This window comes from Palaemon carinicauda, chromosome 37, assembly GCF_036898095.1.
Source record: "Palaemon carinicauda isolate YSFRI2023 chromosome 37, ASM3689809v2, whole genome shotgun sequence".
Classification (NCBI taxonomy): Eukaryota; Metazoa; Arthropoda; class Malacostraca; order Decapoda; family Palaemonidae; genus Palaemon; species Palaemon carinicauda.
Genome location: NC_090761.1, coordinates 50,348,849 through 50,363,958, shown reverse-complemented (window position 1 = coordinate 50,363,958; position 15,110 = coordinate 50,348,849). Strand labels below are relative to the sequence as shown.

The window sequence follows — 15,110 nt, the reverse complement described above, 5'->3', positions numbered from 1 at the left end:
GTTATTAAGCATTGAAAATGTCAAAGAATTGTCCGGCTCTCTCAAGAAAAGACAGTTACCGGTACTAATCTTATGAGCTACGCCACTGCCCCCTCCCTATTCTACTTTATTTTTCTTCATTCCAGAAGTCGCTTTTGTGGTCTTAAAATGACGTTGTACATGTATTGATATAGAAAATATGAAATATTTCAGTTATTATCATTTTGTATATACCTTCTGAGTCAGACAATCTGAGAAATCGGTTAATACCAAGCTAAGATCATGAAAAGGTTAAAAAAAAAAGAAAGAAAGAAACCTGGTTTAAACCCTTTGCCTCAGTGGGGAAATAATTCAATACAGTAATCTAAACAATCACTTATATTTGCCCTATAAGTAATTAATTGATTAAGCAATTGACGGGAATAAGGAAAAGTGTCCGATTTACCATTAAATATTTTAGGTTAATTACTGGCTAACACAATATATGAAACATATGTAACAAAAGCAACAATTAACAGTATTCTCTCTTAGCATTGGGTAATTAAAATCTAACAATTGAAAAAACATGAGGTATTACAGCTCAACTAAAAATCAACATTAAAATTTTTGCAAAAAAAACAATAGTAAGTTTTTGAAAGAATATATATAATCAAATATGTTTCACAAAATGTTTGTTCTTATCACTAAGTTCAAATTCCGGATTTCAAGTGTTTTCCTAATAAGAAAAAAAAATATTTTCATACACATTATTAGTCTTCATAAACCGTGAATTAATTAAAACCTCGCAGACTCATTTTAAATGCTGCACTATTGAATATTTTATTCAATAGATCACTTGTCCTAAAAGTCCACTACTAACAGAAGGTAGCCTACCAAACACCACATTCAGTTTCGAATTGTAAAATGACATCCGAAACACATCATGCAAAGTATTGGAATCACTTATTGATAGTCTTACATTCATAGGATTAACTATTTCGTTCATTCCGTGATTGTTTACCCGTGAATAATATATATATATATATATATATATATATATATATATATATATATATATATATATATATATATATATATATACTGTATATATATATATATATATATATATATATATATACTGTATATATATATATATATATATATATATATATATGTATATATATATACAGTATATATATACATATATATATAGCCTATATATATATATATATATATATATATATATATATATATATATATATATATACAGTATATATATACAGTATATATATATATAATATATATATATATATAATATATATATATATATATATTACTTAAATTTGTAGCCTATCTATTTAAAATCTGACAAAGATATTTCTTCCAGTAATTAATACACATTATTATTATCTAAAGAGAAATGGTGATTCCCTTTAAATTTATATAAACAATTATTTTTTTTATATAAGGCTCCTTAAATAATAAAAATTATTAAGATTGATCATGGAGATGGATAGATAAATGGCATACACTAGTGATGTATACATATATTTTATATTCCAAATTTCAAAATATATCTACATATTCTTCAAATGTTAAACGTCTGCCACGTATAATGAAATGTGAGATGTTATTACTGCCAAGGTATATAGAAGTCCCTTATTCTATATACCTTGATTACTGCGGCTTGTCAAGCATTGAGCGTGTACAGTTTCACGCTTCTTCTGCAGCCGGTATGAAAGTGAGGATAACAGCCGTAATTTGTATTTCTTTGACTTTAATATAAAGAGAACGATACAACAAAATATTATTTCTGTACAATATTATTGTAAATGCAGTTTGTAATTGCACACAATTGAAAGGGCAATTTTACCGTTTGGAAGAAAAATTATTGCAAAGACCTATCGCTAGGATAAATTAGTCCAATCAATTTATCAAAGATAGACCGACGTAATTTCGCGGTGACCATGTTCAAAGTGTTCCTAGACAGGGTCAATGTAAGCTACTTATGGACAGGGGAGGGAAACGGCCCTAAAGGAATACGCTGCGATTATGTCATTCACGTAATTTAATCGAAGGATAGAATTAATATCTTTAATAATTTACACCCCATATAATAATAATAATGATGATGATAACAACGGGAGCGTGTTATTTCTTCAACTTATTCTGTCTTGAGAAAAGGGTTGACGCAAATCAGGTGGGTTTGCCGCAATGCTAAAATTAACCTGTCAATAGCACGTACAACTAGGATAAAGCGCGAACGTTTGTAAAAACTATGTAAGGGTGTTTACCTAGGGGTCTCCGTTGGTGTTAGCTATTCCCTTTCAGAAGAAGTTACAAAATGGGTACATGGGATTCCCGTGAGTTCCTTATGTTCCTCGAGCGGGGGAGACTGCGCACTAAAGCCTCTCCTCCCTGTCGAAATTCAGGAGAAGTATAGTAAGGTCATCTAAATATATTTATAACGGTTATCTAAATCTTACATATTCAATACAAGCTTTCATAGTATCTAATGTAACAACAACAAATAATTTGACATTTGGCTGATGATAAGCCTATTAAAACTATAGGCCGAGTTCAGGAAAAAAATATTGATTTTAGAAAAATTATCTCAGAATTTTGTATAATTATATCAGTTATTTTATATATATCATCAATAAACTCATTTATTGATGAATGATGTATCAAAATCAACAATGTATCATTTGCTTAACATTTCCCCTTTTTCCTGTAAATTGTATGTGTCCTATGAGTAAACATTTGATGCAGACGACACTTGCTTTTTTATCGATTTCTTGTTAATAATAGTTATATTCTTTATAGAAATTATTATTATATTTTTTTAATATTACGTATTTAATTTCAAGTAGTAAAAGTTGTAAAGATTTTTATCCATTGTAGTAGTTAATTTGCTATCAGACGCTGACAAATGACATTGAGTCTAAGCGCAGCTCCTCAAAATAGCAGGTGGTAATGCTCTTTAAGTTTTGGCAAAAATTATACTGTCAATTCAGGTATTTATCTCATTAAATGCATTATTTTATCTTATTATTATCTATAATTTAATTGAAATTAACTAAAAAGCTTACATATTGATAACATAAATTAATATAAAAATAATATATTCTTAAAATGAGAGATATTACTAACCATGTGTTAGATGCCTATTTCTATAGGTTGCAAAATGCTCCATCTACTTTTGTCAACAAAGCTATGTCATCATCTTAGTCTTGTGATTGTTTAACGAATAGAATATCTCTAGAGAAAATGAAACGAAAAATAGTCATTTTGCCGCTTTTAGGGCTATTCGTAGTGGGAACCTTATGTGGAGATATCGACGATGAAGTGGTTACGGGGATTGAAAAGTACAGAATTGAAGGAAAAGTTATACGGCCCGAAGTCTCCTCACAGCTTAGCCCCTCGGAATGGTTCGCCAGTACCAAAGTGTTCACGAACAGCGGTCACTATGGGTTCCTTAAGTAAGTGTTAGATGTGTAACAATGTAGATGATATGACTTTTTTTAAGGTTTGTAAGCTGTTGTAGAGAACTGACATGAGATCCGGTGTTTACCGTATGTAGGGTTGAACCTGATAAGCTGTCCTTGAGGGTATTTCAGTGTTAAGCCTACGGTAGTTTTTAAAGCTAAAATTTTGGACAAGAAATATGCTCACATTTCAATTCTTCAAATAGGTTAATTTATGAGACATGTTATTCAGAGGCGTGAATATATTCACAAAATTAACCAAACCTCCTCAATCACTAAAAACTTCTCGGTTACTGAAAACGGATTTAGGTAAATTTTTAGTTTCAGCCAAATTTCGAAAAATGCAATAAAAATATATTTGTTGCATCAGAAATAGTGTGGTTTCAATGAATTTAACGTTTATTTTGACTGCAAACCAACCGATTTAGAGATTTACTATGTATACCCTAGTTCATCCCACCAATTATGGGGGACACCCTTTGGGAACCGGGGTTTTGGGTGGGGGAAGGGGGGGGAGGGTGTTGGGGCATTGAATGATATTTGCAATAAATGAATAATTAATGTTCCAGCACCCCTCCCCCATACCCCTAACTAGGCCTACCGGGGGGAGGGGGGTAGGGCCCCCCCGCGACCCCCCCTTAAAGCCACAGTAATTTTCAGGGCACCACAGAACCTAACAAACCCACCTAACCTAACCTAGGGGCCCTGTACCCCTACCGGGGGGGGCTTCGCCCCCCCTGCGACCCCCCCCTTATGGCCAAAGTAATTTTCAAGGCACCACAGAACCTAACAAACCCACCTAACCTAACCTAGGGGCCCTGTACCCCTACCGGGGGGGGGCTTCGCCCCCCCTGCGACCCCCCCTTAAGGCCACAGTAATTTTCAGGGCACCACAGAACCTAACAAACCCACCTAACCTAACCTAGGGGCCCTGTACCCCTACCGGGGGGGGCTTCGCCCCCCCTGCGACCCCCCCCTTAAGGCCACAGTAATTTTCAGGGCACCACAGAACCTAACAAACCCACCTAACCTAACCTAGGGGCCCTGTACCCCTACCGGGGGGGGCTTCGCCCCCCCTGCGACCCCCCCTTTAACCAGGGGTAAATTTGAATATATATATTTTGTTAAATCACTTCTTACCTTAAACGGAAGATGACGATGAAGATGTGGAAGGTTGTGGTTGACCCTCCTTTACAGATTTGGTACAATACCACACATGTCTATCCTCACGAAAATGTAAAGCCGAATCACATTTACCACACTGGACACTTAAGGTAATACGGAATGCTCCCTTAGAAAACGATTCACTACTTCAGGAGTTCCATTATAATTCCTATGAAATCGGCCGATCACATCAAAATAGGAATAACGACATATTTCACACAACCGTACCGGAGGATCCATGACAGTTAAATGACGTGTGATGAAAATATAGAAACCGCAACTTTTGAAAACCGAAAACAAACGACAATCACGGGTTTCTCCCATAATGAAATAGGGAAAAAAACAGAATACTATCGTTTACAATGTTATATTGCACGAAAAACAGATCCTTGAAACAAGACTGAGAGACCAATGAATCGTCCAATAATAACCCTTGAAAAGAACCCAGTAGTATTTTGATTGGAGGAGCGACATTAGTGGGAGGAGCAAATGCGCATTCAAGTAAATATTGTCACATTGCGCAATGGGGCGGAGCCAAGTAAGATGAAAACAGACATACAAACGAACAAGAGCTACCTTGCGTGCCCATGGAAAGATAAACACTAAACTTAGAAAAAGTCAAGACCTTCAATTCCTGAAATATTTTTTTTCTCTGTAAGTATGCATTAGCGACAATAATGTATTGAGAAGAAGTGTTTTGTTATCACGTGCTTTACTAGGAAAATATATTAATATAATACATTTCCCAATTTGGTTGAATCTAAAACTTAACCCGGATTTAGTTTGTATATTATCGAGACAAAACTTTCGGTCAAGTTTTACTGTATTACAGATTCTGATTTCGAATAGAAAATATATGTTTTCCAGTAGTAAATAACGTGATTTGACTGAATTTGACCTTCATTTCAACCGCAAACAACCAGAACAACCAGTTCGACTAACTTTAAGTAGCCGAACTGGTTGCTGTTATTACGGATGAAGGTGAAAACCAGTTAAATCACATTTTCTACAGGAAAACATATATTTTCTGTTAAAATGGTTAAATATACTGTAATGCCTTTTGTTATATATATTCTGTTAAAATGGTTAAATATAATGTCTTTTGTTATATATATTCTGTTAAAATGTTTAAATATAATGACTTGTTCAAATTCCGTGTCACTTCACTCACGTATGTACTGCAAACGCTAACATTAGCAACGTTACCAATGATACACAGCGTTACCAACGTTACGATGTCATTGCTAACGTTAGCAATGCTACGGTACTATTAGCATGTGTATTTTAAAGCATTTTTCCTTATACCCTTTACACAATATATAAAAAGGTACAAAAAGGGTACAAAACCTAACAAACCCACCTAACCCAACCTAGAAGTTCATAACATTAGCAACACTATATAATGGTACTTGTTCCGCCCCTAGCTCGCTTACGCTCGCAGGAAAATAAATCATCAAGCTCGTATGTACTGTACTGGCAAGTGGTAATGTTGAGCTGCGCATGCTAACATTAGGAATGTTGCGATAACATTAGCAACGCTAAATATAATGGTTCTTGTTCTGCCACTGTCTCGCTTACGATCGCAGGAAAATAAAATATCAAGCTTGTATGCACTGGCAAGCGGTAATGTTGAGCTGCGCACGCTAACAAAATAGTATAACTAACACATTGAAATTAAAGAAATTAATGACTTACTTTTATGACCGCGACGACGAAACTTGTGGGTCACCGGGGCGTTGTGACTGAGTCTCTGGCGTCCTAACTTTTTGTCTTAGTTTAGTACTGCACTTGGAACACTGTAAACGTTGGGCTATTACATTATGAGATTTAAGAAAATTATCAACATTGGAATTCAACAAAATACTTTCAAGTATGGATTACTGCAGTCCTTACAAGTTTCTAAAACTTCCATCGTAAAATACGCAAAAAGACGTCACTTGAACTAACAAAGACCTGACTTGGACAAAGGTTTCCACGGAAAAGGGTTTGTTGGAAGGTGGGGGTTGGGAAATATTACCTCCCCCCCTTTGCAAACTTTCCATACGTATGTGTTCGTGATTGGTTAACGGAAAAGCACTGAGTCTAGAAAGTAAACATGAATGAACTAGAATGGGAAACTTGTCCGAGCAAGTATTTATGTGAAATCTGGACGTGACAAGGTAATAACAAAATGTATAAAAGTAATATAGCAAGATAAAATGGAATGTATGATAAATAATATTTAATGGGAATATAAAATGAGGTGACTTTATAAGATATCGAATAATAACACGAGTAATTCTTAGGTCAAACTTAATATGTATAAGAGGGTATTACATAAAAGGAATGGTATAGTTGTACTGGATCAAGTAATGTACTTGAATAAAGCGGGTTAAGTCGAATAGTTACATTTCACAGCTAGAGAAGAAGAAATCCTATTGGTGGAGGAGGAGCCTATGCGCGGGTTTTTGCGCAGAAGGTTGAAACCTGCTGTGTACGAACGAACGAATGAAAGCAGCTACAACCGAGAAGTAGAATGACAAAAAATAAATGAAAAACACTGCTAATGTTAGCATGTTACGCTAACATTGCCGCGGCTCAGTATTACCATATTTTTTCACGAGACATAGCCTTTGCAACGGCGCCTCCAAAGTTTATCCAGCTATACTGTTTTGTCTTTTCCTCCATTTATTATAAATCCAAGAAGGTAATGTATAGAGAAGAAAAGGCTTGTTTTACCATTATATACCGTTTTCCCAGTATGTTTTCCCCACTCAAAACCCCGAGTTCCCACTGGGGGTCCCCCATTATCGTAGGATATAGATATCTATATACTGTATTTCTGAAACTATTCATTTGCGACGGGAACGAGTGTCATTTTCGAAGAGAGCGGAATTTTTTCAATAGTTTTTTTCCTAGGTTACATTGCCCTGTAACACAGTACAATACTACCAAACTACACCCTCACTAAAATCTGTTTTTTTTTTTTTTTTTATAATTGAAATGAAGTCAAATTTGGTGAAGTCATGTTATTTACTACAGGAAACCCCAATTTTTTTGTTCCAATTGCTTTACCCAAATCTAATGGTTTTTACTCCGCTGTGCGCTCGCATCGCTCAGGGAATAAGAAAAACTTCAAGCTCCTATGTACTGGCAAGCGGTAATACTGAGCTACGCATGCTAACAACCCCCCCCCCCCCCCCCTTCATTGGTTCTTATTTATTGGTAATTATTCGATAGATTTTTGTAAATCTAAAGTAAGTCCTGCTGCCTGCAATCAAAAGTGGCTTGAATACACTGGTGTGTGAGTGAGAGGGGTAGCTGGTAACTCCCACTACCCCTCCCGCTAACTAGCGGGTTGGGTAGTTGTCACCTCGTTTAAGTCTTAATGGCTAGTCTTCCAGCTTTGCAGAAAGGTAGTCTCTAATAAATAGAATTAGGTTTGCATCATTAGGAAAAATACTAGTTACTTTCAAATTTGTCACATTAATCAGAAAAAAAAAACTAAATTCCATAATATTAAAACGATAGCTTTTGCTTCAGTACAAATTAATTTGAATAGCCTATTAGGCTATATCTGTCACAATTTTAAGTGGTTTACAGTTATAATCATCTTTCAGTAATTACTGCCCCCAACAAAGTTGAAGGAGGTTATGTTTTACCCCCCCCCCCCTTGTTTGGTTGTTAGTGAACACCTTCCTGGCCGCAATTTTAATCATAGACTAATGAAACTTGTAGGGATTAACTGTTATGTAGAAAACTGGAAATAATTAAATTTTGGAAGGTCAAGGTCAAGCAAATAGTCCAATTCACGTAATCAGCCATAAGTTTGGACATCCTTGTCACAGAGATTTCAAACTTTAATTGCGTGAAAATCCACGCCAATTATTACATGTTAAGGTTGAAGGTCAATGTCGAGTTTATGGTCAAGGTCAAGTAAAATGTCAAATTCCATTTATCAACCATGCGGCCACAATTTTAATCGTAAAGTAATGAAACTTGCAGTGATTTTAAACTTTTGTGCAAAGAGCTGGAAATTATTAAATTTTGGAAGGTCAAGGTCACGGACGAGTAAAACTTCCATATCATGTAATCAGCCATAAGTTTGGGCATTCTTGTCATGGAGACTTCAAACTTGTTTTCATATTTGAATGTATAAAAATCGACGCCAATTAATGCATGTCAAGGTTAAGAAATAAGCTACCGCGGTGGAGGTCTGCTAATTTGGTTAATTGTATTATTATTATTACTACTAGCTAAGCTACAACCCTAGATAGAAAAGCAAGATGCTGTAACAGGGAAAAATAGCCCAGTGAGGAAAGGAAATAAGAAATAAATAAATGATATAAGAAGTAATGAAAAATTAAAATAAAATATTTTAAAAACATTGCACTATTGAACAGCCATCTCAAGTAAAAATCTGTACTAAACAGGGTCTGAACTTCCACACAAATCCAACCTCATAGTTATTGTGGTAAGAACTTAACTGCATAGCCATTAGGCCTATATATTCTATAACTACTCAATCAGGTTTTATTCCTGGCTTCATCTCTGAACTATGTGACCCCAAATTCCAAGAGTTCAATCCAAAACTGCCCCTTCTCCAGAGGTGGAAGTGAGGCTGGAGGATTAGGCATTGGAAGATGTAAAGGACCAGTCTCAGGCTTCAACAAGACCCATGGTTGGAAGTCATTCTTAGAGATCTCCCCTTTGAAGTGGTTTGTTCACAAAACTTCATTCAAGATGAGGACTCTGTTCTGTATGGCTTCATGATAGCATAGACAGCTTATTGTTTTCATTGGATTTGAAGGGCACATATTCTCAGATATGTACCTGTTCATTAGTCCTCCCCGAAGTAGCTCTGCTTTGTTTTGAATCAAGTTGGTATGACAGCTCAAAGCCCTGTGCTTTTGACTGGCCATTGCTCTTCAGGTGTTCATTCACCTTGGTGTTAGCTTGGTCCATTTTACCTGGGGTACATGTTAAAGTATTTTAATGGATTGATTGATCCTGACGGCCTCGAAGACAAAGCTACTATGATACTGACACTTGACTGGTTTTTATCTTTATCTTGGGTCAAGCAGAGGACAAAGTATCTGGGTATGTTGATAATAATAGCAGTTATAAGCATACTTCAATGAGACTCATTAAGCTCAAGGAAGTAGCCCAGCAAGCACTGACTGGATAGGAACAGTCTGCTCAGCTTTGTGAAGTTGTCCTGGATCACTTGTCATCTCAGAGCTTGTACCCTATAGGTGCTTCTTCCACCAGAGATGGCTTCATTAGTATCAAGGCATCACAGTTAAACTACCAGGGATCATCCTCCTCATCCTGTACTGCTCATGCAGGAGGTGAGGTGATCTTACCTGGTAGCTAGGCAACAGTAAACTTCAATGTGGGAGTTCCACTGAATTCTCCATCATACTTTGTTCTCATTTGCATTGAGGGAGTGTTGGAGAGCACGCTGGAGGACCTCATCACTTTGTATTGTGATTATCCCTGCTCCTGCTTTGGAGTCCCCCTGTGACCTATTGCTTTGTGGAAGCGTCGTCAATGGTCTCCAAGGCCGTGAACTCAAAGAAAACTAGCTTGAAGGAGCGTAATCACACCTTCTCTGCCTCGTCTTCTTCAGATTCTTCAGACACTGGTTCATCTAAGATGAAATCATTGAGAAACCCAAGAAGACCGATCATCAGGATTTGCCTGAGACTCTAACCAAGTTTACAGGATAGAGTCGGTGCGAACACGCGCACTTTGTCGGGATGAGGGGTGTATCCCTACTCTGAAACCTATTTATTGGTCTTCCCAATTTCATAGGGGACGAAGTGCTCCCTAATGTGAGCGTGATAGGAAAGACAATCCTTGGTCTCTTTATGTGACTGGTCATAGTGAGAGTGGTTTTGTGGCTCAAATGTAACTGAAGACACTCACGTACATTCACTCTGTATAGAACGAGATTCCCTGTAGAGTTGAACCAAGCAGAATTTTTTCATAGGGACTTCCTCTCTCCTAAAGACGGCTCTCCTCTTAAAGGGTAATGGTTTTTCATGGTGTGGGAACAAATCACAAATTTTAAAAGTAATTGGTATTTTTCCTAACTTTACAAACTCGAGTCCTTTTAGTTAAAATTCTTGCCTCAACCACCTTGCAGTTCCCAGATGTAAAGGTATAAAGTGCTGGTCTTCCAAACTGAAGGGTGTGGGTGTTCCCTGTCATTCTTCAGTCATTTTAACTGCCTCGTTAGATTTTAATGGCTCTTCCAACTTTGCTGAAGTTATATTCCAATTAGAAGACTCAAGTTTCTTTAGTTGGGAAAAATCAAAATTACTTTAGAATTGAATTTTTTTTTATGTATTAATGTGAATATATTACATGTGTGTGTACTGTATTTTCTTGATTCAAAATTTGTGTCCTTTTACATGTAAAGTTCTTTTTGCACTGCATATTTTAATCTATAGCTCCAATTTCAGTCTAGTGTCCCTTTGAATAATAAGAGGAATAAAATGTCTTATACATGTACTGTATATAAGATTTAGGAGATCCTTGTGATATTACCAACCAATAATTAAATAAGTACTGTCATCAACACCATTTAATTATTGTCATTATGTTTATATTGGTCATTAAGTAGCAGTGACAGATTCAACTTTTATTTCGTCATTATCGTATTACCTTAAATAGATTGATTATGTAGTCCCTCTGTCCATCATGTTAGTGGGTTTATTATACTTTTTTTTTTTTTTGTAAGTTACTGTTCATGGTACACAAAATGTTCCCAATGAGGAAATTAACTGTTAACAAAAAATTTCTTACATTTTATCTTTTCTCCCAACAGAGATGATGGATCATTTGTTATCAACAATGTCCCCTCTGGTTCTTATGTTGTCCATGTCATGAATCCTACTTACATGTATGAAGCATTAAGGGTGGATATAAACCAAAAGGGGAAAATCCGTGCTAGAGCAGTTAATCACATCCAACCGTCTAATGTTGTCCAGGTGAGCATATATTATAGTATGTTAATCTCCAACAGTAATTAACTTTATCTCTTCTTATAGTTTCTACATGAATATATCAATCAAATGTCTGTTTTGCTACAGTTATACATTATTACAAGTAGCCAAATATTGGATTGTAAGTCTAGAGTAAACCCTTGATAATTTAATGAATCTTGCATCTATAGTCAATTTTTTTTTAGTTAAGCAGATTTGCACCGACTCACAGCGGTACCCTATTAGCTCAGAAAAGTTTCCTGATCGCTGATTGGTTGGACAAGATAATTCTAACCAATCAGCGATCAGGAAACTTTTCCGAGCTAAAAGGGCACCGCTGCGAGTCAGTGCAAATCTGTCTCCCTAAAAGAAAATTGACTATAGTATCAGGTTGAATGATAATTCTGATAAAACAGTTAAAGCTGCAACTACTATATGATGACTCAAATAGAATACAATATTCGGATCAAGTCATTCTCTCCATCTCTTGATATTCATCATATCTAATGTCAAATTGGAAACTATGAAATAATGAATTTGATGAAAAATATTTTTGAAAATACCTTACATTAAGTTAATTTTATTTATTTCAAAGAGCTATTTGAATGATTTTGGGTTATCTAGTCATAGAATTTTCATATTGTAATCTATTAGACAAGACACTTTTAGGCAGCCCTGTTAGATTTGAAAATTTTTACCAGTCTGGTTAATTTTCCAGATGCCCCACCCACTTAGACTGAAATCTGTGGGCCCCTTTCGATATTATATGCAGCGAGAACAATGGAGAATCACAGATTTCCTGATGAATCCAATGGTGCTAATGACTGTCCTTCCGTTGGCCCTCATGATGATCTTACCCAGGCTGAATGACCCCGAAACTCGAAAGGAAATGGAACAAATTCAGGCTCCAAAGCTAGAAACCCCTGAGCTTTCCGAGATCATAACTTCCCTATTTGGAGGTGGCAGTGGTAGCAGTCAGAGTCAAGGATCGAGCCAACAAAAAATAAGGTCTCGGCAAAGTAAGAGGAAAGATAAATAACGGTTCTCCTAATGCATAGTGCTATTTTAATTTGTGAATTACCCCTTCAGGAGATTACTGTTATTTGATGTTTTAATGTTCTATGAAAAGCTAGCATAGTATTTATGACTTGATAATGTATATATCCATATATATATAAATATATATATATAAATGATGTGAAGGGGCTGTGTAGAAATGTTGTTCACATATACACGAGAAAGGATGTGAATGTTGTTTTCATTCAAAGTAAATTTTGTTAGATATGAGATGCTCCTGTTAATCATAGATTGAAAGGGAGAGAGTTATACTCGTCTTGAATTATGTAAGGTATGCATGTGATCAACTTCAGTGGTGTCAAGTATTGGTTAAATGTCTATTCTGATGATAGTGTAAATGGAAAATCCTTCACAATGTATACTGTGATAATGTGTTTATGTCATTTGTACTTCTGAGAAGTTTGCTATAACTGGTGTAAGCTTTGGAGGTATTGAAGCAGAGTTATTTTCTTTTATTTGCTCTGAGTAAGCAAATGCTTTTGGAGTTGATCTTGGATTTGTTATGCATTGCATATGTTTTATTTACCGAGAAACGTATTAGTAACATTTGATATTCTTAAAGGCGAGTTCTAGTAATTTCCTCGTTTATATCACCCACATCAAATTCTTATGATACTGAGATAGACCTGGTTTTATACAAGTGTTCTATAGCTTTTAAATTGTTATTCCAGTGTAATTGTAACTATTCACCCATATGTAAGACATTTTTGAAAGATACCTCTTGGTGTTTGCTGTTTTGTGTCAATTTCTGGAAAAGTATTTGACTCCCAAGTATATTCATCCTTTACTTTATATTTTTACTTTTAAATCCCATTTAGGAGGTGTTTTAAATTGAATGTTTACATTTTTAAATCACGTTGGTATGCAAATATTTAAACTTGAAATACCTGTATATTACATTGCTTTACACAGTAGTATTAAATTTTGTGCTCGCTTAGGTACAAGTAATATTTTGCCATTCATAATCAACATAGACTAGTGTAGATATCCTTGTGGTCACTGCTTCAAAAAAAAATTATTTTTAAAAAAATATTTTAGGGATCATAAGTATTTAAAGATAAAGGGTCTGTGTAGAAGTTTGTTAATTTTTGGTCTAATTATTATGAAAGAAAGGTGGCCATAACCCGTTTCATTGCAATTCTCCAAGGAAAAAGGCTCCATAATGAGCTTGGCAGAAAATATTTTCCCTGGCAACCACAGTATAAGTTGTCTAATTATTAAATATACCTTGGGTTTTACCTTTTTCATTTTAATACTTGGAGAAAAAGGAACCTACATATATTGGAGTAACGAGTTGTGAGTGAATCGGGTGAATAAGTGTCAGTGTTGTCTATAGTACACTTTTTGTCAAGTAAGGTGTACAAAGAAATATTCTGGTACTAATGTTAATGTATTTGCTCTCATCTCCTCTACAAGCAAAGGGATGCAAGGAACTATGTTTCACTTGATTGTACAGTATTTCACTTTTAGGAATGTTTAAAGCTTTTGGTTCAGTTGTATTCCTTGCATATATTTTCATCTATTGACATGGTGACCTACACCTAAAGAGGTGTTATATTTGAAATATTGAATATATTGAAAACCTTTTGCTTTCCATATATTGTAACCTTATACACAGTACTATGGTATTTTTCTTTATACTGATTTTATAGGGATTGTTTGAATATTCCTTGTTCACTCACATGCCGTTATATAGTTACGGCCTCACCTATCAAGTAATATTTCTAGTTATTACTGAAGCAGAAATACTTTTATAAAAGGAACGAATTTAAAATTTAATGTATTAAATGTTGTTTCTTGTAAAGAAAATAATCTGTAATAACTTTCTTAGAAACAAAGTATTTTACTTCTCACAAATACATGGCAGCACAGTGATGGAAAATCTTAAGGAAAGTTACATACTGTAATCTGATTTTCTTGATTACTTTGTCATGTTACAAAATATACTCACCCCAAAGGTTTGCATTTTTATCACAGCTATCAGATTAACATAAAACTGATGAGGTTAAGTCTCATGATATGGTTTTTATCATTGCCTGCAGTTTGAGTGAAATGTGAAGTTTAATTTTTCACTAATAGCAGTTTTTTTTTGTTTGTATATACAGTACAGTCATCCTAGAATGTGATCCCTTTTTATGGAAGTGAATTAATGTACATAGAGAGCAGTTACTATTTAATCAGCTCGAAAATATAACACCGTAATTTACAATAAAGTACAACTGATATTGCCAATGTTTTATTCTTCTCTCACAGACAGTATGGTATCTGTACTTATTCCAATATTCAACTTGCAATGGCAATAAGCTTGAGGAATCAAGAATGCCCTTTCATTTGACATCAAATATCTAAAATTGTTATTGAAGCAGACAACTTCATTGCTTTTTTTTGTGTCTGTATGGTTATATCAAAATTTGTTGTGTATATATATAAAATTTATGAAAACACAACTTTT

General features: G+C 35.0%; 2 protein-coding genes across 3 annotated transcripts in view; one reads left to right on the top strand and one right to left on the bottom strand.

Moving 5' to 3' along the window:
• The window catches only part of Scgalpha (sarcoglycan alpha), a 29,356-nt gene extending 26,949 nt beyond the window's left edge, over positions 1 to 2,407 (bottom strand). For both annotated transcript variants that reach the window (XM_068361184.1, XM_068361186.1), the window contains exon 1: positions 2,253 to 2,407. The gene's annotated coding sequence lies outside the window, so the exon portion shown is untranslated. The remainder of the gene's footprint in view (positions 1 to 2,252) is intronic.
• A 739-nt stretch (positions 2,408 to 3,146) lies between these two features.
• EMC7 (ER membrane protein complex subunit 7) lies at positions 3,147 to 14,883 on the top strand. The gene is made up of 3 exons (XM_068361181.1): positions 3,147 to 3,440; positions 11,425 to 11,587; positions 12,300 to 14,883. Exons 1-3 carry the CDS (start codon positions 3,229 to 3,231, stop codon positions 12,618 to 12,620), a joined length of 696 nt encoding a protein of 231 aa, XP_068217282.1. The 5' UTR covers positions 3,147 to 3,228; the 3' UTR covers positions 12,621 to 14,883.
• Positions 14,884 to 15,110: the final 227 nt, after the last annotated feature.